This window comes from Gloeophyllum trabeum (genome assembly GCF_000344685.1).
Source record: "Gloeophyllum trabeum ATCC 11539 unplaced genomic scaffold GLOTRscaffold_00013, whole genome shotgun sequence".
Taxonomy (NCBI): Eukaryota; Fungi; Basidiomycota; class Agaricomycetes; order Gloeophyllales; family Gloeophyllaceae; genus Gloeophyllum; species Gloeophyllum trabeum.
Window position 1 is genome coordinate 37675 of NW_006920422.1, and position 24851 is coordinate 62525.

General features: G+C 52.8%; 6 protein-coding genes across 6 annotated transcripts; 1 reads left to right on the forward strand and 5 right to left on the reverse strand.

The window, feature by feature from the left end:
- Positions 1 to 162: 162 nt before the first annotated feature.
- GLOTRDRAFT_14790 (uncharacterized protein) lies at positions 163 to 1746 on the reverse strand (the record flags this gene model as incomplete). Its single annotated transcript, XM_007870949.2, has 7 exons — positions 163 to 498; positions 558 to 782; positions 835 to 1216; positions 1270 to 1419; positions 1475 to 1536; positions 1593 to 1629; positions 1676 to 1746. Coding segments are annotated over 7 exons (1263 nt in total), but the record flags the coding sequence as incomplete, so codon positions are not given.
- Positions 1747 to 2129: 383 nt separating this feature from the next.
- GLOTRDRAFT_47780 (Isochorismatase hydrolase) lies at positions 2130 to 3317 on the reverse strand (the record flags this gene model as incomplete). The annotated part of the gene is made up of 7 exons (XM_007871001.1): positions 2130 to 2179; positions 2238 to 2322; positions 2373 to 2409; positions 2463 to 2565; positions 2626 to 2857; positions 2909 to 3027; positions 3080 to 3317. 7 exons carry the CDS (start codon positions 3315 to 3317, stop codon positions 2130 to 2132), a joined length of 864 nt encoding a protein of 287 aa, XP_007869192.1.
- A 326-nt stretch (positions 3318 to 3643) lies between these two features.
- Positions 3644 to 6295, reverse strand: GLOTRDRAFT_80148 (HCP-like protein; the record flags this gene model as incomplete). Its single annotated transcript, XM_007871024.1, has 5 exons — positions 3644 to 4436; positions 4493 to 5065; positions 5112 to 5895; positions 6025 to 6068; positions 6116 to 6295. 5 exons carry the CDS (start codon positions 6293 to 6295, stop codon positions 3843 to 3845), a joined length of 2175 nt encoding a protein of 724 aa, XP_007869215.1. The 3' UTR covers positions 3644 to 3842.
- A 557-nt stretch (positions 6296 to 6852) lies between these two features.
- Positions 6853 to 11103, reverse strand: GLOTRDRAFT_64731 (L-aminoadipate-semialdehyde dehydrogenase). The gene is made up of 17 exons (XM_007871025.1): positions 10961 to 11103; positions 10443 to 10902; positions 10261 to 10382; positions 10071 to 10206; positions 9939 to 10016; positions 9816 to 9881; positions 9601 to 9753; positions 9407 to 9545; positions 9308 to 9355; positions 8998 to 9252; positions 8692 to 8931; positions 8606 to 8633; positions 8390 to 8552; positions 7689 to 8335; positions 7549 to 7630; positions 7255 to 7500; positions 6853 to 7197 (listed from the first exon to the last, which is right to left on the reverse strand). Exons 1-17 carry the CDS (start codon positions 11086 to 11088, stop codon positions 7033 to 7035), a joined length of 3156 nt encoding a protein of 1051 aa, XP_007869216.1. The 5' UTR covers positions 11089 to 11103; the 3' UTR covers positions 6853 to 7032.
- Positions 11104 to 11501: 398 nt separating this feature from the next.
- On the forward strand, positions 11502 to 14464 carry GLOTRDRAFT_122762 (MFS general substrate transporter). Its single transcript, XM_007871026.1, has 18 exons — positions 11502 to 12140; positions 12195 to 12205; positions 12257 to 12294; positions 12351 to 12385; positions 12438 to 12462; positions 12515 to 12591; positions 12645 to 12823; positions 12878 to 12932; positions 12985 to 13136; positions 13192 to 13227; positions 13282 to 13369; positions 13420 to 13457; positions 13513 to 13578; positions 13629 to 13771; positions 13825 to 13945; positions 14004 to 14094; positions 14148 to 14297; positions 14353 to 14464. Exons 1-18 carry the CDS (start codon positions 11820 to 11822, stop codon positions 14353 to 14355), a joined length of 1629 nt encoding a protein of 542 aa, XP_007869217.1. The 5' UTR covers positions 11502 to 11819; the 3' UTR covers positions 14356 to 14464.
- Positions 14465 to 17893: 3429 nt separating this feature from the next.
- Positions 17894 to 19259, reverse strand: GLOTRDRAFT_27069 (uncharacterized protein; the record flags this gene model as incomplete). The annotated part of the gene is made up of 6 exons (XM_007870965.1): positions 17894 to 18229; positions 18292 to 18558; positions 18606 to 18694; positions 18745 to 18958; positions 19009 to 19137; positions 19188 to 19259. Coding segments are annotated over 6 exons (1107 nt in total), but the record flags the coding sequence as incomplete, so codon positions are not given.
- Between the last annotated feature and the right edge of the window lie 5592 nt (positions 19260 to 24851).

Below are 24851 nucleotides of genomic sequence, written 5' to 3' on the forward strand. Positions count from 1 at the left end.
ATTGGCCGTTAAGGCCCTCCTACTCATTTTGGCGCTTACTTCGGCACTGAGGCTTCGATGACAGCAGTCCCGTGTATGTCCTTTCCGTCACAGGTAGTGCGTATTCCTCGACCCAAGGCTCGTGTGATTGGGAAAGTGCGCATGCTATGAATTTACTCCGAACTATCTCCACGGGTCGAACAGTACTTTCCCGCATTTTCCTTTGTCGAAGAGCTCGTAGCTTTCCGCAGCTTGATCAAAGCCCACGACCTTCTCTACTAGGCTCGCGGCTCCGCCAACTCCACCAAAGACGTCTTGACGCTTCAACAGAACCTCGAGCGTTATCGGAAAAATGGCGCGCACAGGACATCTGCCGAACTCGAACGAGACGTTCTTGTTGTACACATCTCTTCCGGTAAAAGGTAGTTGCGGGCCTTGGTGCACACCCACGGAGCTGATTACACCGAAAGGTCGCACAAGCTCGTAGGCGAGGGTGAGAGCGCTGTTATTACCCACAATCTAGGAGCACATGCTGAGCCAAACAATAATAACCTGGGAAGGGGAGACCGGACGAATACCTCTAGAACGGCGTTACAGCCAGTGCCGTTTGTCCATTGATGTACTGTTTTCTTGCCATCCTCGATGGAGGCGACTTCGAAGGTTCCCCGCCCTCGGTCTCTGGCGTCGACAGCTCTATATACTTCTTTGATCTTTTTGCGCCTTTCTTCAATTGGGTCTATGGCGACTATCTTAAATGCGACGTCGGATTTTGCGAGAAGATCCAACAGCGAGACTATAGTGCACTGGAGGGAAATTTTAGCAGGTCTCCGCGCGTCATAATGGGCCCTGGCGTACCACTCCTACGGGTCCCAACCCAACTACGGCCAAGGTCAGGACCTTATCTTCATCGCGGATCAGGGATTGAGGGAGTTCAATGCCACTACTTTTAAGTATAGATGCCAATGGTTGGGAGCTGAAGGGATACGGCTGTGACGTGAAGAACGGCAGCAACTTTGGATGCTGCAATGCTTGCAATGCCGCAAATGCACCAGTCGGTAGGATATCTCCTAAGAGAATCAGGGAAGTATCTGAGATCTGGGAAGTCTGCCCTTCGATCTTGAACAGTGTACCCCCTGCTTTGGGGACTCGTACATACTGTGCCTGTCCACCGGGTAGAGCGGGGATGCCGAACAGCTGCGAATGTATGCAACGGCAGGTAGAACCCACGCGACAGAAACTTGAGGGACATTACTTAGGTAAGCCGTCGCGTTCGCAAGATGGTTGACGTACTGGCACTCTCCACAAGACACTGTGAAAGGCGAGACAACTTTATCGCCTAAGCGCAAGGACGAATACAGTGGAGGCCGCCCGGATGACTCGGGCGTGAAGCTGGACCCTAATGCCACAACTTCGCCGACGAACTCATGCCCACATATCAATCTGTAAATTGACATTTCAGCTTCCAAGCTTGGAGTCAACCAGCGAAAGATCTTACGGTGCATCGACGTCTTCATGTCCCCGGTATACATGAAGATCGCTGCCACAGAGTCCGCCTAGCTATAAAGAAAATACGCGAGTTATCGAACTGCATGCCGATTCCCGGAATGCCTTACTTTGATCTTGACGATTGCATCGTCAGGGTGTTCAATGCTGCGTCCTCGTCAGCTCTGGCTGGTCATCCGTCAATGCTTCGTACCTTGGGAGTGGGACGGCTTCCACACGGATATCATATGCAGGAGGGTACCACCGAATAGCGGTTTGGCTACCTGCTGATGTGTACGTTTGGGTCATCTTCGCGGCAGGAATCCAAACTTCACCAGCCCGCTGTAATGGACGGGAATATTAACAGAAGCAGACTCTGTTACTCGGGCCGCAGCGATCGAGCAGCAGATCCCCTAATCTTTTCGACAGACTCGCATCAAGGTTCACCTGCCCGGTCCGTAGGTCCGATAATGAAGTTGCGGGGCTCCGCAATACGAGCATGAAGAGCTATTGAAACCGCGTAAGTTTCCACTGTGTCGGGCAACAGAGTAGGTACAGTCGCAGTCAGCCTTTAGGCCTCGAATTTCGTTCTCTGGTCAACCCTTAGAGTGGAGCACTGCTCTACGTCCTTTGCAAAGAAGTCATGGGGCACGATATACAACTGATGGCTATTCAAGTGCTGCCAATATTTGAGTCGAGTTCGTAATCCATCCGTCACCTTCAAATAATCAGGACCAGGATCAGGAAGAGCCGGCACATCCGCCAATCAGACGCACCTGCTCCGTTATACAAGGTCATCTGGGTGGCGTATTCTGGCGACGTTGTGGCAGACATGTCTTCAACCAGAATGACATCGTATCCCTAAGGAACGTCAGTTCACTATGGTCTCTGTATACTTGGTAGAGGCTCACTCGATAATACGCATCAAGGAGAGTTCCCCATACACACCTACGAGTAGCAAGATCAGCGAGTGTCAAGGCACATCGGGTCGGTTCTCCTACTGGTCAATGTTGACTCCACTGAAGAAGAGCGTTGTCAACGAGTTGTCCTCAAGGAATATGCTCAAGGGCGTCTCAGCGCGCCCGTTGATACCGCTCAGACGGTCTGAAGGAAACTTGTCTTGTTACTGTGGGGTGCAGACGAGCGATGAAGACCCATGCTCACTCTTATTAAAGAAGAAATCGGTACCAAAGGCAAGACCCGCTTGCTGGAGGGGCCATAGGTCCCCATACGCCTGGGCATTCCAAGAGTCCCTCATAAGCAAGGGCCCCAAGTGCGTGCCGTCCGAAAGCGTGCCCATGTCGGATCCGAACGTCGAGTTGGGCGTACCGTCGCTCGCGAACCCGTACAATAGCGATGGGGGCATGCCGAGGATGTCGTTCGGGGTGAGGCCCCACTGAATATTCGGAGGTTCACATGGTGTGGAGTGTCCGAGCAATCCACGTACCTGCACCCAGAGGATCTTGACTCCCGCTTTCCGGAGAGCAAGCACTGTCTCGACTGTAGGGGCGACTGCAGCTCGCCCGGCAGTCGCAGACGGAGAAAGCTCCGGATGCAGGAAAAAGTCTGAAGCGACCAAGTTCATAAGCGAACCATCCGATCAAGGTCCAATACGCACTTTGCATGTCCACGATAACCATGCCGGTCTTTGCTAGGTCGATGACGATGGACGAGTTGCCCTTGCTGCTCGTCTGGATCGTGATGCTGCCGTTGGAGCTGCCGCGGGTGAGGTCGAACGTGGAACCGTTCTTGATCCAGTAGTTGTAATAGTTCCCCCAGACGGTGGTTTCGGCAGCAGCAACCAGAGCGAAGGCTCCAAAGACGGAGAGGCTCAAGAGCTCAAGCAGAACATGCATCTTCGTTGCTGAGCGCTGAGCTGCGAGCTTGATGGATCGGTCAAACGAGCAGACTTCGTTGCCGCTTAAGAGATGCGAAGGCTTGACGTTGACCGCGATAAATCCGACTTTATGGTATATTGTGTAGAGATAGGAAGGTCGGTCCGTCCATAATTACCCAGTGAATGCAGATGCAACCGCATATCCTGCTTCGTTATCGCCAGTGCTCACGATGAGCAAGGGCAGGCAGGAATAGTCTCGGAAAGCAAGAAGGTCAGTAGAAAATAACGATCGAAAGGTGCCGAAGCTTATCAGGACCGTGTCGTAAGGCAGCCGGCGGCAGAGTCGACTGGCAGGCTCGCAAAATGGAGCTGACAACTTTCTGTATGCATTCGATCCGTCCACGCCTATGGTATAATAAATACATGGAGTGCTGAATATCGGGATACAGTCGTAAGATAGCGAATCAAAGGAAAAGACAAAACGAAAAAAAAGTCCGTACTATCAGCAAGTCGTCGACATCCCCTACCCACCCATCCACCCCCCTCACATGATCACACAATCCTTATCATCCAACTTCTTACTCTGGAAGCCCATCTCCTCAAACGTCGCGGGGCCCTTTGCCGGGCGTGGCCTGGGGCTCTCGCCCGCACTGGGTTCCGGGAGGGGCGCGCCGCCGGACGGTATCCTCTGCGCAGGCGGGCGGCCCGCGGGCGACTGCTGGCGCGCGGGGCTCTGCGCCCTGCGCGGGTCCGCGCCGGGGTCCGTGAGTGTGTAGCGCTGCGCCTGCGGGTGCGCGCGCTGCGGCTGGGGCCGCGGGGTCGCCACGCCCGTCTGCGTCGCGAGCGTCGGGTGCTGCTGCTGCTGCTGTTGTTGCTGCTGCTGCGGAATCGCGGGCCCCTGCGCGACCGAGTTCTTGCGGATGACGTCGACGACGCGCTGGCTGTGCCCCGCGGCCGGCGGCGGGAGGGGCGGCTGCGCGCCCGGGCGCGCGTCGGAGCGCTGCTTCGCCTGGGTGCGCTTGCGGACGAGCTGGCTCTCGGTGAGCGCGTCGTGCTCCTGGCGGGAGAGCGCCTGCGGGGCGGGCTGGCTGAGCGCGGCGAGGCGCTCGGCCGCGTCGGCGTTGCCGTGCTGCGAGGCCTGGGGGATGGGTGTGAGAGAGGCAGTGCGAGTAGATTGCCAGGGGGGCGACTCACCCTGGTGTACCACTTCCTGGCAGCGTCGATGTCCTTGGGCCCGCCGACGCCGACCTCGGCATAGTAGCCCATGGCAAACTCGGCGCTCGGGAGGCCCCTGCGCGCGGCCTTTTCGGCAAAGGTGTACGCGAGCGCCTCGTCCTTTTCAAAGCAGCCCTCGGCGCCGCAGAGGAACCATTTGCTGAGGGCCATGTCGGCCTCGATCTCGCCCTGCTGGCTGGCGAGGGAATAGTACTGCACGCTGAGCAGCGGGTCGTACGGGAAGGGCGGCTGCGCGTACTCGTACGCGTGGCCGAGCTTGTACTGGGCGGGCGCAAAGTTGAGGTAGGCGGCGCGCTCGAGGTGGCGGCGCGCCTCGGCGTGGAGGGACGAGCCGGGGGGGATGAGCGGGGTGAAGAGGTAGGGCGGGATCTGGACGTGCGCGAACTCGGAGAGGAGGAGGAGGCCGTAGACGTAGGCGGGCTGGGGGACGTCGGTGCTCGCGAGCGTGGCGGCTTTCTGGAGCAGGGGGAGCGCGAGCTCGGGTTTGGGCGGGAGGCCGAGCTGGCCCATGAGATGCGCCATGCCCATGCGCTGGGTGCGTTAGTGAGAGGAGCATGGATAGTAACAGGCGACTCACGTATAAGCAGCTCTCGACGCCGAGCTTGACGCCGCGCTCGAAGCAGTCCTTGGCGTGCTGGAGGTCGTTAAAGTTTTCATAGTCGCGCCCGAGCTTGAACCACGCGGCGGCGTACCCGCTCCTGGCGGCCTGCTCGAAATCGCGAAAGGCGGCGCGGGGGTTGTGCGGGCAGTACTGCGGGTACGCGCCGGTGGCCTGGATGGTGGCGCGGAGGTAGACGGCCTCGGCGACGTGGCGCGGCATGGGGCTCTGCTGGTGCTGCTGCTGCTGGGTGGCGGCGGCGATCTGGAGGAGCATGGGGACGGCGAGGTCGGCGAGGCGCTGGAGCTGTGCGTCGGCGATGTGGGCGGGGCCGACGGGGGCGTCGGCGCCGGCGTGGTGGACGCGGTCGACGAGGGCGAGGACGTCCTTGCACCAGGAGACGCGGGCGGCGGGGTCTGCGTCGGGGCGCTGGACGGAGGGGAGGACGGCGGCGAGGGAGGCGGTGGTGGGGAGGGGCGCGGTGAGCGAGGGGACGCCGGCCTGGGCGCGGGGCGGAGAGGGTGGTTTTGCAGGCGGACCGTAGGTGGAGTAGACGGAGGTGGCGCGCGGGGGGTGGGTTGGATGCTGCGGGGCGTCAAAGGAGAGGGCGGCCATGGAGGACGAGAGGGAGTTGACGCTGGGGGTTTGGTTCGGCGGGGGCGGGGGCGAGCCCGGGTAGGGCAGCGCTGGCGGTGGCGGGGAGACGGACGGGTTCCAGCCGGACCATTGGGCGTTGTTGGGAGGCGGGGGCGGGGGAGCCGGGCTGGGACCGCGGGCCTGCGACGGGACAGCAAAGCCGGGGGCGAGGTTGATGCTGCCGGGCGGGGGCGGGGGCGCTGGCGGGTGGGGCGTGTGGCGGTAGTAGTCGTGCTGGGGCATGGCGCGGACGGACGGGAACGGCGGCGGCGAGAGCTGCTCGTCGAGGGTGCGAGCCATCTGCGCGATCTGGTCAGATAAGGGGCGTGAGACTCACGGTTACGCACGTTTGCTGGCACGTCTGGGTCAGCTCTGGTCGGGCGCGGGGCTGCCAAGGGCGCCTCAAAGTGCGGCGGGGATTCGTCGCTGGACGGGCGGAAGTTGGGCGGCAACGGGGGCACCGGCGGCGGCGTGTCGTGGTCAGCGGCGGAGGACGGGCGAGGAGGGACCGGCGGGGCAGCAGCCATGCAGTTGAACGTTGAGTCGTGACTGGCCTCAATTAATCCATCGGCGCTGTACAGCATCCACAGCCACAGCCGTGCGCAGCCATTCCCGCTTCTCACCGTCTGCCGCTCTTTTCTTAGCGATAGTTTCACCGTCAGTCGACCAGGCTGTTCATGCAACAACGTCTAACGCGTCGTTACCGGCCGTCGCAGCAAGTGACCTGCCAACCCCGCGCTGCCCAATGCTCGTCCCTACCAGACATCGACATCCATAGACGCGTCGAGATCTCTCCTTGTTTGATTCACCCTGGTCCAGCCCGAACCGTCTCGCGCCTTCCGGTCGCACACCTCATGGCTTGTTACAATCGTTTTGTGCAGCTTCGCTCGATTGCTCCCTATCTCCCGACGCTTGTCAGGGGCTGTTGCCGTTGAGGTCTCGTATCTTGTACAAGTCCTCTTCCACGGCATTTGCTACGAGCCCCTGTGCTGATGCTCCCGTGAACTCATCTGCACGATTGCAAGCAGTATCCCTCGTGCTTGTAGTGTATCTGCTTTCCATCCAGCAATCTCATGGATACGGCCTCCGTCGTATAGACAAAAATATATACATCTTTGTTCTACCTCCATATGTGAATAAGAAACCCACCAGAAACATGCTTTAGAGAAGGGCGGATAACATAATATCTTAAATATTCTTTCGAGAATGAAAGTAAATGGAATTAACGGGAGCGTCTACCGCTCATCTATCTCTATTCGGTCCCTCACGCGAGGAACCCAATCTCCTTCCAATGCTGCACCCACTTCCTCACCACCCCCCGGCTCACCGGCGGCGCAGCCCTTATACTAGGCACGACCTTCCCCGTCTCCTCCGTGCTGAACACCATCCCGCGCTTCACCCCGCCCTCGTACCTCTTCCTGAAGAACGGCTGCAACAACACCGATCAGCCCTGCCCACGCCTCGCTTGCACAAAGCGGACACCCACCAACAACTTGATAACCGGATTCCTCTCCGGGTCCCTCTCGCTCCCCGCGAGCCTCTCCAGCCACTCCTCCGTGCCCACCGCTTCGAAGCGCACGCCCGCGTCGCGCAGCGCAGCCAGGATGTCGTCCCACGACGCCGACGTGTCCGGGTTCACGATGTGGTACACCACCGCCTTCGGCGCGTCCGCGCGCAGCACTATCTCCGCGACCGCGCGCCCGGCGTAGTCGACCGGCAGCCACGAGGGGTGCTGGGGGATGTGAGATAAAAGGGGCGCGAGGGAAGTGGTGACGCGTACCTCGTCCGTGCGCGGGAGGTACCCGACCGTGTTCGCGCCCTTGAACATCAGCGGCCACGCCTCCGTCTCGTTCCAGACGCCGCTACGCAAGTAACGTGTCAGTCTCTCCTGCTCCTCCGAGGAAGAAAGAAACCACACACTTGACCGTATCCCCCACCATCTGCCCGATCCTCAGCACGCCGACGCGCACCGCCGTGTCGCGCGCCGCGCGCTCGCACAGCTTCTCCGCGACCCACTTGCTGCGCGCGTACCCCGTCCCCGCGGCCGTGCCCGGCTCGGGCGGGAAGTCCTCGGGGCACACCGCCTCGCGCCCCCCCTGCCGGCAGCTGATCGAGGAGCTAAAGTAGAAGGACGCGGGCTGCGCGCGCGGCGAGCGCAGGCAGAGGTTGAGCAGGTTGAGCGCGCCGCCGACGTGCGCGTCGTACGACTCGATGCTCAGGTTGAAGTTGACCGGCCACGCGTTCTGGACGTGAGGTAAGAAGTAAAGTCCAGGAATTGGAGTGGCGGGCAGACTTACGTGGATGACATCTGTTGCTTCCCGCCGTGTCTGCTCATACTCCTCTTCGCTGAGACCGAGGTGATCCTCGCTCGTGTTGGCAGCATATGAGACGATTTTGCTCTCATCGTGTAGTGACAGCTTGCGCGTCCGCAACGACTCGCGGATCCGCTCCAACGAATCCGCATGTGACTTGGCACGAGATAGACAGATCACTTTCATGACAGACGGTGAGGCCACGAGCTGCGCAAGGATGTGTGCGCCCAAGGAGCCAGTGGCACCAGTCAGGACCTTTCAGACGTACGTGAGTCTACGCGTAAGCTGATAAGCAGCGCAGGAACTCACTACAACACGAGAATCGTCCGAAGACGAAACGTCGCCTTCGGGTCTGTGGGATTCTAGTCTACTTGCCCACTTCTCGACCATGTCGAGCATCACCCGGTGTTGCTGTTCGTCCGACTTGGCGACATCCCCGCCGGATTGCAGAGCTAGTATGTGATCGGCAAGCCTGATGATACACCGGTCAGACGCGAACGATGACGCATGATGACAAAACAGTACTTCTCAACCGAAGGATATTCGTAGATCACTGCCAACCGTAATCAGCACATGCGCTGTAAGAGTATATAGTACAATAGAAAGCACACCATTCTGCCCGAGGGCCTTGTCCCCAAACTCAAGAGCTTGTTGGAGTGTATTTCGGATACGAATACCTTGCAGCGAATCGACACCGAACTCGAACAAGTCGACTGTCTTGTTCAATTTTGCCGACTTTGACGGGCCGAGGGTTTTCGCAATCGTCTCCAGGATAAAGTCCTCGAGTTCCGCCCGGGGAAGTACGACCTTCTCTTTCCCCGAACCCCGTTCAAAGCGGTCGTATATTTCATCTGAAGGTCAGATGGATTACATCAGTCGGCTCTTCCGCTACCCGCGTCGAGGAGCGAATGACGTACCAATGAGGTCCTTGAACTTGGCGTAGCACGCCGGCCGGAGGATGCTCATCTTCGTCGCGACGGGGATTTCGGTGCCGTACGGGAGGAACTCGACCATTTCCGGCAGTAGTCTTGAGTGCGTCGGGGCTGCAGAGTTGGCGAGCTCGATGATGGGCCAGACCTTCTCCATCAGCTCGGCGCGCGAGAGGTCCTTGCCCAGCTCGGAGGGTAAGATGAGGCATCCTGTTTGAGGTCTTCCAGCGCCGAAGACGATTACTGGAAAGATTTCCGGTGAATAGGCATGTTCGCCAAGCAGGACTGGCGCGTTTACCTTCTTGGACATAGGGACTGTTCCCTCGAATGCAAAGCTCGATTGGGACTATGCGAATCAATTAGACAGTGAGACGAAGTCCAGAAGCTTGGAACGCACCCGGGTTCGTCTTCTCTCCAAGGGTTTGTACAAGGGTATCATCCAGACGCCCGACGTATTTGTACCAACCTGCATGCTCCGGGTGTCGTGTAACCAAGTCCTTCGTCGCATACGAACCATCCGGCCTGTTGGTCTCGATCTACACGAGCTCTTGCCTCAGTGCCACAACATAGCCAGGAGGGGCGTGTGCATACCTTGGGCGGGTACCCGTCCTTGACGACGACCTCGAAGGTGTCATCCCCGCGCGGCTCGAACTCGACGTATGGCGCGCTCTGGGGGAGGGGGCGGACCCAGTTCCACGCCTTGTCCGTGTCAAAGTCGCGGTTCGAGTTCATCAAGGTGCCGGTCTACGGGTGGACGATGGAGTCGTCAGACCGAAGATTACGGGTAGGAGGTGCTGTAGACGTACTTCTGTCAGACCATATATACTGAGCAGCTTCACTCCTGCCTCCGTCAAGCGGTCGCCCAGATCATCCTATGGAACCATAAGGTCAAGCGCATGCGCAAGTCCTGTAGGGAGAGAGCGGCTCACTGGGAGTGCAGCGCCGGCGTAGCTGACGGTGTCGAAAGCTGCGAGTTTCTTCACGCCTTCGGGGTTCTCACCCATTAACTGCAAGCAATACAAGAGGTCAGGAAATGCGAATGTTATTGGAAACCAACATACCTTTATCACATACGGCACCGCGAAACATTGGCGGACGGGCGGGGAGGCATCGATGACCGCGCAGATGTTTGCGCACGTCAAAGGTAGATGGGGCGGGAAAAGTGTGAACGGCTGTCCAGAGTACAGGCAGCGAAACCTAGCATGCGGTAGTGAGAATGGCTCCAAGAGAACCGCTCGAGACGTGACTTACGTGGCGAAATGACCGTAGCCATGGAAGACGGGAAGAGTACTGAACCCGGGCTTATTCTGATTAAGGGATGCGTTGGCGATCAAACCATAATGTGTAATATAGCAAGGCTTCGGAAAACCCGTCTGGGAGAAACAAAATATTGAGACCCGACTGATAATACGGCAGCCGTAGTGAGCACTGACCGATCCAGACGAGTGCAAAATGACACCAGTTCTGCTCTTCTCTTCCTCGGGGCGGACCACGGCCGGAAATGCCTTCACTTCTGCAGCGGCGATCCCGTCGGGACCCCACAGCGGAAACCTCTGGTCCGGTACGATTCCGACCTGATATCCCTCTGCCTCGAGCTGCTGCTGGGCGTCCTGAGCTTCTTGGGAGAACTTCGGGCCATAGATAAGGTGGGTTGCGTTCGTCTTCTTAATCAGATGAGCTATTGCGGCGACGGAGTTATTCACGGAGAGGAGGAGGGCGGTGAGGCCAAGGGTGGCAAGTGCTATTTCTAGGAAAGTCTCGTCGATAGCCGTCGAGACGAGCACGGCGATGACTCTGGAAGGCGGGGTCGTCCCTGGTGCTGCTTGGGGTTGGAGATTGAGGTCGGCATAGTGCCAGGCCAGTCGATGAACGGCCTTCTCTATATCACGATAGCTAGACAAGGGAACGTGAGTACAGGGGTGTATTCATCAGTATAAGCGCGACGACGTACGTTAATGGCTGAAGGAGGGCTTTAGACTCTGGGACTCCGGTGTAGATAGCGGGGGTATCGGGCTGCTCTCGAGCGCGCTTCGCGACGAGCTCAGTAATGGAGCGGGCGTAGAAGTCGACGGCGGGCATGGCGGACGAGTGCTGTCAACCACTCTTGCCAGCAGCCACATACTTGTACTCCAGAGTCCATCGCACACAGGATGCAAAGACACGGGTACGCGGACCGTACGCAGCCCACGGGAATAGGGGCAGGATGACTGGTGACTATTCCAGCTTCATGCCGGCCACTTCAGGTATTTTTAGGCAAGTCACAGATGCCAGAATCGCCGGCATCCCGTCTGTAACTGGATCGCGAGTGGTTTGGGTTCAAGGCAGGGCGTTTGTTGTATCCGAGGGCAGTGATATCGATCACAACCCTAACCTTGTGACCACTTCGAAAGTCGCGTGTCTCAGCCAGTCGGCGTCGTCGTTCGAAGCCCGTTGTTCGCAGTCCAGAAAGCGCCAGCTAGACAATGCCTTCAGTACTCCCGTCTCATACTCCAAAAAGGCGAGGTCAGGTGTGGTGCATGACTATTCCCTGACCTGGTTTAGCTATGGCAAATCCGGAGTACGGAAGATTCAAATCTTGTGGGGCCGCGCAATGCGTACTAGCTCGAGAAGGGCGTTCGTCTGCTGACCTCCGAGTCTCGCTTCCGCCATCTGCCCGGCAATAACGTTGGTAAAGATATGACTTCTCTTAGCACAGAAATATCGCGACGGCCGGGCCGCTCTCTCGCGTTCGCATTCTGCTAAAGTGCGGACTTGCAACGGCCGAATTCTGCATCTTGTCCTGGACGTCGCCACCGAAGGGACTATCCATCATGACTGAGAGGGTTCACGTTGCACCCGCTGTCCTTGCTCCCGGCGCTATGGGTGAGGACGTCCGCGTGGAGAAGGAGAAAGAGCAGAGCGTCGAACAGCTCGAAATCGCGCCCGACGACTTGGTTTGGGCTACGCGAGAGGCCGAGGACGTTGAACCGCCCCGGTCGTTCTTTGGCAAGTTTCTCAAGAAGAACCCTTCTCCCCAGTTCCTCGCCGATGTCCAGAAGATGAACACGATCGTGCTCGACCCCGTTCAAGTCAAGCGCATCGAACGCAAAGTGGACGCGCTCATTATCCCGGCTCTTGCAGTCTGCTATGCAGTGAGTTCTCTCTTGTCTTAATGATCTGAATGAACACTGATCTTTGCCCCCTAGTTCTACTACATGTAAGTCATTTCATGCGCATTCGTATTCTCGTCTCAACTCCGCGTTCACAGCGACAAGACCACCCTTTCTTACGCCGCTATTTTCGGACGTAAGTACGCTTTTTGCCGAGGACCCCCGAAATCCTGATGTAGCTTCATGTGTCAGTGAAAAAGGACCTCAAACTTTTGGCGTCTGAATACGTGAGCTATCTCAGTACTTGACACCTCGAATAACATCACTGACACGTCGAAGAGCTGGCTTTCTAGTCTCTTCTACTGTGCGTATTTGTCCTGTGTTTCTCATACGGCTGACCGATAGTGCTCATACAGTCGGCTGGCTTGGATGGGCTCTACCCACGAACATGCTCATGCAGAAGTTCCCACTCAACAAGTATCTGGCGTTCAACGTATGTCCCCGCCTTGCTCTTCGGGACCTCTGAACACATTTCCAGCCATTCAGATATTCATGTGGGGGGTCCTCTTGATGTGTCAAGCCGCAAGCAGGAACTTTACCGAGCTCGCTGTTCTGCGTGTCTTGTCCGGCGCGTTCGAGGCGACCGCGGACCCGGCGTTCCTTCTCATCACTGCGACCTGGTACACAAGGGGTCAGCAGCCGATCCGTATTGGCTGGTGGTACTGGTACGCTTCGTTCGTTGTGCTCGTAACTATCCCGTTTTAATATCATGCTGGTAGTGCGAACGGCCTTGGTATTGCCCTCGGCGGTCTGCTCGGGTACGCGATCGGACATGTAAGTGTCATATTCTGGATGCTTTCCCTTGCGTAGACGAGCTCTCCTCTAGATCAAGGGCGCACTTTCGTCGTGGAAGTATGAATTCCTGATCATCGGCGCTCTCTGCTCCGGATGGTCCATCATTCTGTTTATCTTTGTCCCGGACTCGCCGTACACTACCCACTGGTTCACGAGGCCCGAGCGGCTGATTATTGTCTCGAGGTTTGTTATTGTGGTCGTTAGTTTCAAGCATATATTTACGAGCACTTGCTTACAGGAAACGGAATGATCATCATGGGCCTGAACATCGCCAGTGAGTCTCTCGCAACCATTGTGGCCATAGCTGTGTCTCACCTTGTCTCTGTAGATGGAATGCTTCTCAGGTGCTGGAGGCTTTCATCGACCCGAAGATCTACCTGTTCTTCCTCTTCGGGTTCTTTGCCAATGTCCCCAACGTAAGTTCATGCCTTTGAAACGACGTTCGGTGGATGACGGTTGTCTGCAGGGTGGCACGTCCAACTTCGGCACTCTGATCACGAAAGGGTACGTCACTGCCTTCGTTTTCCGGTTCCTTGGGCTCCCGCTGACTCGCTGTCAGGTTCGGCTTTGGCACGTTGGAGACCACCTTGATGCAGATCCCTTATGGCTTCATCATTGTTCTTTTGTAAGTTATTCTGCTCAAATATCCATCTGATTCTCTCACAGTTATCTCAGCATCCTTGTCGCTATGTATGCAACACAGAGGATGCCCAAGAATACCCGTACTATACTTATGGTCTTGACGAACATTCCGACTGTTGTCGGCTTCGCCATGGTCGCCTGGGCTGAGCCGAAAGTTGCTCGACTCATCGGCTACTGTAGGATCTTAATCCTTCTATGCAACAATGTAGCACACTAACTCGTATCCCAGGGATCACGGGCGCCTCTAATGCAACCTTTGTTGTTGGTCTGTCACTTGTTTCAGGTAATGTTGGTGGTCAGACCAAGAAAGCCCTCGCAAGTGCTGCGGTGTTCTTGGGTGTTGCTACTGGGTGTGTTTCCGCATCTGAGTATGTTCACTTCACTGAATAAATGTCTCATGTCCGGCAGGAATATCGTTGGACCTTTCCTCTTTTTAGACTCAGAGGCTCCTGTCTACACAACCGGGATTATTGGCTGCCTGGTGTCTCGTGCACTTGAGGTGAGCTGGCTTCATTGGCATCTTCTCTTTCTTGATGGACTATGATGCTGCAGATTGTTGTCATTATAATCTTGCGCATCCTCTTTGTGACTGCAAATCAGCGCCGTGACAGGGCTGCTGTTGATGGTAACATGCCAGCAAGAGAGGACCTGGACAACGAGGATATCTCTGACTGGAAGAACCCACACTTCCGCTATGTGGCTGTAAGTCGGGCTTCCCAACTGGCATCTGAAGTGTGTAATTTACTCCCAGGAACAGTGACACTATTGATGTAGTACTGTGGTTTTCATTCACTCTTCTACTGGTCCCCAATACTTTAATGCAGTGATAGCATTGTTCATACTGGAGATGAATCATTATGGTATATACTCATGTTTAAGCATGATTCTAAGATATCTCAATAGTGTCTGGAAGGTCTAAGTGAACTGTGACTGTTCTGATTACGAGTCCTGAGGTATGAAGGATGAGTCCTTATGCTCAAAGTTGAGCACTTTGCCAAACACATGCACCATGGGAACAAAATGCTGAGAAGTTGTGGGAATAAATTTGTGTAGTGGCCCATACAAAGTTAAATGTCCGATCCTATGTCTGCTTGTAGTGGTGACTACAAATTGACTACAAAATCGGGTTTGTAGTGTCTGTTTCGTTTCTGTTTGTCCCTCACTCAGCACTGTTCCACCGAACATTCTGCACTTCTCAGTGTAAGCTTTGGAGCATGTTGTTAGGAAGCGATGTCCTAACTAGTCGTCTTGAGATAACTGGGCCACATGCCAACAGTTATGTCATCACTACCTCAGTAAGCGTACTGAAAGGTAGGTCTGGCCGGGCCAATGCCAACGGTCAAGTCAAGAGTCCAGGTAATCACTGTATTCAACAGGAGGTTGAACTAAGGAATACATAAGGTTGGGCACAGGTGGCGGGTGCCACTGTGGTATTCAACCCGAGGGCTCAGGTGCAGGTACAGTGCGTGAACTGTCCACACCGTGCCATACCGCGACCCACAACGCCGGGCATACAGGTCTGCGGTTCTCATTGAGGGGTCCTATTTTATACCTGAAATGATCAATTTTAGACTTAGAAATCGACTGACCAGTCATTTAGGGAGCATATTAAGACCACTACCAGCCTTGTGAGCAACTTATGTGCAATGGGCGAGGACCCAGCTCACCTGGTAAGCCATTCTCGATGCCTGTGTAGTGGTCCCAGGTGGCCTTGGGCATCGGCCAACAACCCGCGGTCTCGATGGCGGGTTTTAGACCCACACCCGCCGGGGGTATGGAGTATGCGGGTGCGGGTGCGGTGTCACTCTGACCACCTGCGGTGCGACCCGCACCCAACACTAGGAATACATGGGTTTTCCTACAGTATATACAGTAACTGGTATAGGGGTTAATACCTAAAGAAGTGAACAATAAGAAAGGACACATAAGCTATCCTGTGAGAACATAACTCAGAGATATGAGAAGTACAAGGGCACTCATTGGTGGAAGGTGAGTCAGGAGAGATAAGGTGTGAAAAGAGATAGCGTCCATGGGAGGTTCTACTCAGAGAAAGTACTGTCCAATAGCAATGCTCAAAATGGAAATAGAATGAGATAAGCATGGGAAAATTGTAACACATGTAACACGTATACCAGAATATTTTCAAGATTTGTGGATCAGTGTGCCATTTTCCATAGTCAGAGGGCCTTTGTTACCATGGGAATTGACTAGGTGCGGTAGTTGAAGATGCGGTGCTGGGGTCCTCAATGTGCCGGTTGGGATTTGAGCAGTTTGATTGGCTCCCAAATTGATGTGGCACGCTAGTTTGTGTGATGTAGGTACTTGGATGTGCTTTATGGCAATGTCATGCATTCAGAATATTGGATATGTTTGATTCTGACAGATTAGATATTGTATTGTCCTACTAGTGACATTTGCGGTGATTTACATATCTATATCAAATATATATGTATCGGTTGCTTCTTGTTCAGGAAGGGGTTCGCGTAGTCTGATGATTATATGCTTTGTTACTGTGTGACCTTTTATTATTGGTGATTGATTTCTCCATGCCTGGTGTCCCTCTGGTAGGGATTGTGATTGGCTGTGATTACTTGGTCCTGCACTTTGTAGTGCCTTTACTGTTCATTCAGCCGTTCTATCACTCTTGGTTGTGTACTCCTCGTCATGTCTTTATCTTCTGAAGTCCAGATTCCAAAGCTTGATTTTTCCACTGGTCACTTTGACGTCTCCAGGGAATCTCATGCTGTGGTAGTACTTATGAAACAGCTGACTGGTGTTGTCCATCCTCAGGGTCACATTGCTTGTTTCCGGTTGTTCAAGGCTCCTTTCTTGCCCACTGACCCTCATGCCTTTATGGTGGATAGGCCCACTGTTGGGGATCTTTGGTTGTGTACTCAGCCTGGTTCTGAATCTCTCTGGTGTCGAGAGACCGCTCAGATTTGGGTTGAGTGGGATCGTACGGATGTATACACTTTTCATCCTGATCTGCAACTTCAAAAATACAACCTTGTGTTGTCTGGAGCCATGGAATGTACTCATCAGGGTCTTTCTTAGGACCTATCTTCTAAGAAGGCTTCGGTGGAAAAACCCATATCTTATGGTCTATTCACTGGGCGCAGCATGGCCAGGTTGGTTTCCCATTATTTGTCTTTTATATTGCTTCAATCTGTGTGCTAGGCATATCAAACTCCTGCAACTTTAGGTCACTTGGTCACTTGATCCATCTCCAGGACACCCGGCATTGTCAGACCTGCTGTTCATCTGCCGTCTCTTTCGACTTTTGGTGTTGATTTCAGCCTCGATGGTGTACCCAGGTTTTCCAATACTCCTCCGAGTACTTTGACTAGTCTCACTGATTCCGATGTGGAGGATATGGCTGCTCAATTGGATGTTATGGATATGATTGCTGGCGTTGAAGGTGTAGAGTTCCCTGCTGGTACCGGTCAAGTCAAATGGGCCAATGGTATGGTCACTATGGAGCCTTGGATTATGCCTATTGGCAAAGTTGGTCCAGTATGATTTCACCCATCTGGATATGTTATATATATTCATTGTTTTATAGGATGTTTTGGGGGTGCGTGCTATGGCTTCTGCTCAAGATATATCACAAATTGAGTCTAAGGACTCTTTTGTGTATATATGCGATATTCATGATAGGTGTAAGAATGTCGGGGATCCGGCCTTTGAGGATTGCACTGCGGTAGTTCAGCTCATCAAGGATAAGATTTCACGTGGTACTCTGGTGCTTATCCGAGGATTTCCTCTTCCTTCCATTGAATGGGATTTGTCATCTGTAAATCATATGAAGGGCTCTTTGCTTACTCCCCTTTCTATTCAAGGTATAGTATATTTATTCTTGAATGAACATATTCTTACTGCTCTTCCTTTTTAATTTCTATATAGAGGCTAAACTTTGTATGGCCTCTGAAACTTATACCAAGAGTCCTGTTGCTGATCTCCACTTGTAATTGAAACTCGGTGACTTTATAGTAACCACTAGTGATTTCCCGGGCCGGGCTGGGCCTGAAGCCCGCAGGCTTTGAGAAATCAAGGCCTGGGTCAGGCTCGGGCTTCAGCCCGGCATACTGTGACCGGAAAAGGAAATTCAGCTACTTATGTTTGTAGAATGCTTGTGCAATGTGCAGATGCAATTTTCTCGGCCGGTGTAGAGTTTTCTATACAAAAATTGAGGTCAAATATAGAGAATAGAGATATCTACAGCCATTTGTATCAATCAGGGGAACACAAGGAAATCAATATCCCCAGCTCCATGGGTCACTGGATTCCACATCCGACTCCTCTGCATCACTGTCCAAGTCTAATTCCATCGTGAAACCGCTATCTGTGGCACTGGGGGGGATAGAATCTATTAACTTATCTTCCTGGTCTGCTTCTGCCAGAAGCTCCTCCTCAAGGGCTAAAGTTGGTCCCGAGGGCCGGATAAGCAGATCATGTCGCATCGCGCACTTCAACCCTTGCAGCACCTCGACAATGTCAGCCTTAAGTCTATTGCGACGCTTCGTCAGGGTGATGCCAGCCCCAGAGAATGCCCATTCACTGGACACGGAGGAGGCCATAACGGGGAGGTAGTTGCGCGCTAGAGAAGCCCACACAGGATACCGAGCTTGGTTTAGCTGCATGAAGACATTAGTTAGTATGCATGGCGAGTTATGAGGCCACAAAATAGTGAACTCACACCCCACCATGTGGTAATTGTTGTATCCTCCGTTATCTCATCCTCACCGTCGAGATACTTGTTGAATGCTTGTTCCCACGGAGGAGTTGGGCTCGCGCTGGTGTCAGGGGCGGAAGTGGGGTTGGGAGCAGGAGATGTAGAGGGCGAAGACGAGAGCGATGCCATGTCTCCGAGACTAAGCAGGTGGCGTAACTTTTGATTCTTGTTGGACTTCTTGACTGTGGTTATAACACCGCTGGGGTACATCTGAAGATAGCGTTCTTTGAACTGCATTGTGTCAGTAAGGAACTGAATAGAAGGTTAGGCGTCCATACAATTCGCTTGGCTGAAACAAAAACTTCTGCATACAACACTTCTGGCCATGTTTGCTTGATTTGGCTTAACTTTTCCAAAGGGTCAAGCACTGGGACAGGTGTATCAGTAAAAGACAACCGAAAAGCACCAAAAGCGTACCCATGGCAATAATATATGCATCAGAATCGGCCGTTAGATCATAGTACTCCTTCACAGTGTCTAGGGCCTTCTCCAGTGCCGAATGGAAGGGCTGATAATGCGCTTCCGTTAGGCACCGGCTCCAGACAGCGTGCAATGCCTCTAGAGCTGGAAGCGCAATATGAAGCGCCGGGAAACAGTCCGACGAGAAGGACTGCTGCGCGAGGTCTGGAACCTGAGCAGATGTCAGCTAAAAATGGCAAAGCAACAAGTATAGCGCCTTACCTGAAGCAATTCCAAAAACTTCCGTACCCGCAACCACTCCGCATCAGAGAGACAGAGGTGATGAAGCTTTGCGGACTTCGCCGCATTGGCTTCCACCCAGATAATCTCCTGCACGAACTGGTCCACAGCCTGTAGTTGGCATAAGAATAGGATTATGATAATAGTGTAACGAGGCGCACCTTTCGAAGGTTCACAGCGAGATGCAACATCAAATTTGTTGATGACCAGTGGACGGGCATATCAAGGGTCAGCATCCTTGGTTGCGGCAAGGCCTTGGATGATGCCTGCACACCAGGCGTCGCATCTTCCGCGCCGTCGGCAGCCTGAGAAGCTCCACCCGGTGCTGCAGCTCCATCTTCAGCATGAGGGGCTTGTATCTTAAGAAACATGTCTTTCCACTTGCTGGACGATCGAACCTGTCACACACTGTGAGCATGACTAGTACCGGTAGCCCAGCGCACAGATCACGGGTAGGGGTACGCGCGCATACTATTATGTGTTGTGCTCAGTACACGCGACCTGGCGACTCTCGAGAACGCGTCGTCGGTTGCGCTTTCCAAAACGCGACCCGCACGTACACGCGTACCCGTACCTGACCTGTCGACGCAGGCTCGCATACGGGTGTGGTACGGGTACGCAGCGGGACAACGTATGGCACGATGACTTGAAATGTGGATGACGGACTTGCCTTCACTGCAATCGACCGTACGATACCCACTTTGTCTCGGTCTGTAGGGACATGTGCTTCTGGGTTCATAGGGTCGTAGTGCTTTGCAGGGCTGTACGTCTTGATTAACGATTGAGTTGCCAGATTAATAACATGTGCGAGGCAACTGAATGCCTTCAGTAGCGGCCCGGGTAGTCGTTGAGATGTATGAATACATACCGGATACGCCATTTTTGCGGATCGTAGTCTCGCCCGCAAGCCTGCTTAATCAAGCACGCCAACTCAGCCATCATGGTATCATTGTTTGATGCATTGTCTGCCGTCATGTGTCCGAACTGGTGTATGTACTAAATGCTAAATGGAACACAATAACTGGAGTGATAGACACACCTTGTGAACGATCCCAACTCGATACAGAATCTTGAAAAGGGCTTGCCCGAGGCGCTTACCTGTATGTGAGGAATTGAGTCTCACGAATCCTAGGATGTCCGACTGGAGCTCCCAGCAATTTGGCGCAGTTTCCTCAATCCAATGGCCTGTAACCACCATGTACGAGTCATGCGAGACATCTGACTTCCAGCAGTCTTCAGTGCTGCTGACCTCCCCTAGAACGTTTGGGCCCTGGAGCGAATGAGATGACCAAAGAGCTGAGGTATGCGAATCCATACTCACGTTCAAGCGCTTCTTCAACTGGGCAAGATGATCACGGAAGAGATCAATGATCTCCTTCCTCGTAGATTTCTTACCTGGTATCTTGATACCCGTCTTCGTCCGATTTGCAATGTTGATCATCCGCTTGAACTTCGGGTGTTTGAACGCTTGAATAGGCTGCATTATTGGAGTTATCAGAAACTAATTTCAATGCAGGATGAGCAGGGCATACCTGATTGGTGGCGACAAGCCATTCTATGGCTGCTTGCTTGAAGTCTTCAGATGTGTAGCTGACCTCTATATAGTCGGAGTTCCTTGGTAGCTCAGTAACGTGTCAGTCAAGGGAGCTTTGGTTAAGGCAAGACTTCACTTGCTGAGCGCGAGCATCGACATCCTTCTGGAGCATAGACGGGAACTGGTTTTCTTCGGCCCATTTCCTGTACTTGCTCTGTTCCGGTTAATATGACAATGTGCTTTTCAGGTAATGAACATACCTCATGCTCCTTCGCAAGGTGCCGGCGGGCAGTCGTGAGATCAGACACATAGGTGATCTTCGGAGCGTTGGATTTGCTATGACATCTCAGTCAGTGGGAATGTAGCATGTTGTCAATGATGCTCATCACTTACCTGCAGAGCGTACAATCGTGCAATCGCCGCTTCTTCCCATGCTGGATTTCTGTACGCGCATTGTTAAAGAACCCACAGACGTCATCGCCACCACTAGCCCGCTTCTTCTCCTTAGGGACTGTCTCGTCGATTGCAGTAAGATCCTTGTCTTTGAGGAACCCGTCAGCGTCGACCTCCTCAGGGTTCGGGAGTATGCTTGACCCTGCAGGCCCTGGCCCTGATGAAGAATGAAGGACTGTTAAGTTTGGACCGCGTGACAAAGTTAAATATACCTTCAGCGTTATTGGGTGGTTTACTAGCCCCGGTCTTCTTTTTTGCCTTTTTGGACGTTCCCTGAGGAGTGTGAGGCATATTCTTCATCTTTTTGGCAGACAGGTTGCTTGAGGTGCCGCCATCTTCATTGCCAGAACTTAATACTTCAATGTCTGAAGTCTCGTCCTGGGCTTTCCTTTTCTGCCTGTTGATGAAACCTGCACCGTCCTTGTGGTTCACGTTGAGGCAGAAATTATCATCTGCCAGCTTGAATGTGAGCTTTGTCTTGCGTGCAGGGCGGCGGCTGACAGTGACTTCATTTTCGGAGGCATTGCTGTCGGAATCAAGTATGGCAGCCATGGGGGTGAAAGGCGAAAAAAGTCCTTTGTACCAGTTTGGTTATCATGCTACCCTTTCCCAGGGACAGGTCTGGTGTTCAAGCTTCATATAGGCTAAAGCACTTATGCACTGGAAAACAAACATTCATTGTATCACACACAACCTGAGATCTACGAACAAAGTAGTTATAACAGAAACACAGACTACACGCGGAGTTGGGCGCTGCTGCTTCTCCAGCGCTTGAGAGTAATATTAACAATGTTTGCCTAATTGGGACATCCATGACTGGGCTTATGGGCCCGGGCTTGGGCTTTTCCATACTTAGGCCCGAGCCTGAGCCCACAGATGATTGTGGGCTTGGGCCCGGGCCGGGCCAGGCTGGGTATCTGGGCTTGAGGATTCCCAGGATAGTCCAAAGATGTGTGGCAACTTATTAGACAGCTATTCTAGTGATTGGTCGGCTATGCCTTGGGTTATTGCATGAGTTATATATTTACCTTTCTCTCATTTATAATAGGAACATCAATGAGCAAGCTATTGCACCTTATCAAAGCTGGCGGGTTTGGCATATTCAACTCAATAAGAATGCTAAAGGAAAGGAGCTGAGCTGGAGACCTTCAGTGGGCCGCAGAGTATGCATCCTCATGGCTGGCAGATGCAACTGTGGGATCTGTTCACTCATGGTGGATTTTTCACCTGGATTTGTCATGATGCCACTGACACTGGTACTTGGATGGCTATAAGGGTGGGAGGGAAAATGTGGACATTATTGGATGTTTCGCAGCAGGGCATTCGATCTCAAGACCATCTTGTGGATCAGTTCTACCATGCTACAGATCTGTTTAGAGGCACTCCAAAGCGACCTGTGCCTCATAAGGCCATCACTGTTGGTTTGCAATGTGGTGATATTCTGTGAGCTTTAATTCAATCTTATTCCTGTTCTTTATAAATCTATTAATGTGCCTGGTGCTTAGTATACAGCCACCCAATATTATGCACTGTGTTACACCCCAGGCAAGAGTATCGCAACAGGGGGCCATTTTTACATGTATTCTTCTATGCATCTTACCGAATTTGGCTGTCAGGTGGACCATTGCAAGGATGGATGGACTACTAATCAGGTTCATCCTGGTGCTTTCCATCTCATTGTCCCTATGGCCCTGGCTCTTCCCAACTTTTCAGACAAGCCTATGCTTAAAATCCCTTTTCTGGGTTTAGCTTGCCTTATCCTGGACAGAGATGTCTATGAGCCAAGCCTCTATGGTGTTGGTACTGCTTGATATTATCCTCAAGATATTCAACATTGGGAGGAGTTGGAAGAGATGAACTAGGTGAAGAAGATCATCAAGGCTGTACTGCATGCTAATGGTATTCCTCTGTCTCACGTCAACATTCTTCTGCAGTCACTGGGATGTGATTACAAAGGTCCCAGTGATGAGCAGGTGGACTTGACCTGTCTTCGAGATTGGCATACTATCAGTGTCAATGAACATTATCATCAAGTTTTGAAGGAAGTTGTGTGGTTTGAGCAGTAGAAGGTCTCTGCCGCAGCAGCCTCTGGGGCTGGTAAAGTCGCTCTTGAGGGAGGCTATCCAGCTTGGGAAGCAGTCTGTTCTTGGAAGGAGATCTGACAAGTAGTAGTGTGCTTTTTCCATCCTTCAGTCTAATTGTTACTTAGGTACGTTGTAAATGTATTTTGCCTGCACTTTGTGATTTTTGCCATTTTTGTACTCTGTCCTGTATCCTGTTGTCTGTTACTGTTGGAGTCATTGTGTTATATTTGCTGGAGTTGATTGTGTATCAGTAAGTTCATAGTTGATTCTATATGGTATTGACTTTGAAGTCACCGTGGCTGGTGGCTGCCAATGTCGAGCACCTATTATATATTTTGTAATTAACGTTGTAGCCACCGCAGCCCATAGCGACTGAGGTCAACTGCCTATTAGAGCTTTAATCACAGCTGCTTACCATGTGAAATATTCTTCGAGTTGATGCTGTTCCCACGGTAGGTTTCCTCCTCTGAGTCGTGGATATGGCCTGGCATATTACAGTGATATGCAATATTTATGCGGGGATGCATTTTTATTTATTTCCTGTATTCAACTGTCCATCACCGCATGTTATATCATTAAGGTCTGAGGCTTGTGGATGCCTTTGTAGTCGATCTAATGACTTTGTAGCCACCACTGTTGTCTTCCTATTATAGAATTTTGTGGTCAGTCCAAGATGGTGTAGAGACTGAAGCCACTGCAATTGATAGCCAGTGAAGTCGTTCACCTCTTGGAGTCACGTACAATCCGTGAACATACATTGAACATTTTATACTGCGATGACCGAGATACATGGAACATCAGACGTCATATATGAACCATATTTGCCATACATACATGATATTTGATATATTTATACAGTCAGATTATTACATAGGGTGGCGCGCAGCACCCAGCCTATACAATTGATCATTAGCAATCACAATCGCATGAACGTGGATATAAGTATTTAGGAACAACTTACTTTGAGATCTGCCGTGTGATAACATTTGCTGCAAATTGTGTTACCTCGGATGTTCCTTGCAAATGGAGTCTATGAATTCATGAATGCGCTTCAAGACCCAAGTCCCCATTGTCTGCAACTCGAGACTGCTCTTGACACCAGTCACCTCTAGAAATGGAGCAAGGTGGGATAGGGTTGGGGTTGAGTGAACCAAGGAAATGATGGACTGAGTCATCACACCTTTCCTCGTGGGGTACCATAGCTGGTATGAGTACATATGCCTGAGTCATTATCAGTTAATATCTGGTCACAATAATGATTGTATCATGTACATGATTGACAATCTCCACCAGTTCATATCGTGCATCCTGATTCTTCTTTGTATGTTGCTTTCCAGATTGGCTTCCACTGCCAGTTTTACTAGCCACCGATTTCGCAGACTGTGATCTTTTGCACACGATTAAGTGTCTTCGGTACCGACGAGATAGGAGCCATGCGAGGTATTGGCAAATGGGTTGGCTAGTTTTAAAGTCTGCTAATTCCTTTCCAAAATGTGGACAGACCTTTGTGTTAGGTTTTGGTTGTATTGGATGCAGAGCCACTGGGACAAATAGGTACAAACAGCTTGACTATGTACTGAGCCACTGTATTTCCTTTGTTCCTTAGTCCGTGCAATTGACCTTGCCTTCGGTTTGTGTATGTGTCTGGGTCTGGTGTGCTTATGGCCACCCATCTTATGCTTCCCTGTTCCAACTGCTGCTAACAGGTTATGAGCCCAACAAGCTCTGAGCCTCATTTTCACTGGTGCTGCATC

Coding starts and splice junctions, on each gene's coding strand:
- GLOTRDRAFT_64731 (XM_007871025.1), bottom strand. CDS start 11,088: ATGCCCGCCGTCGACTTCTACGCCCGCTCCATTACTGAGCTCGTCGCG. Junction 8,932..8,997: donor CAAGTTCAAGGACCTCATTG/GTACGTCATTCG, acceptor TCTGACCTTCAG/ATGAAATATACGACCGCTTT. Junction 7,631..7,688: donor ATGGTGGGGGATACGGTCAA/GTGTGTGGTTTC, acceptor TTACTTGCGTAG/CGGCGTCTGGAACGAGACGG.
- GLOTRDRAFT_122762 (XM_007871026.1), top strand. CDS start 11,820: ATGACTGAGAGGGTTCACGTTGCACCCGCTGTCCTTGCTCCCGGCGCT. Junction 12,824..12,877: donor CGTATTGGCTGGTGGTACTG/GTACGCTTCGTT, acceptor TCATGCTGGTAG/TGCGAACGGCCTTGGTATTG. Junction 13,946..14,003: donor TTCTTGGGTGTTGCTACTGG/GTGTGTTTCCGC, acceptor CATGTCCGGCAG/GAATATCGTTGGACCTTTCC.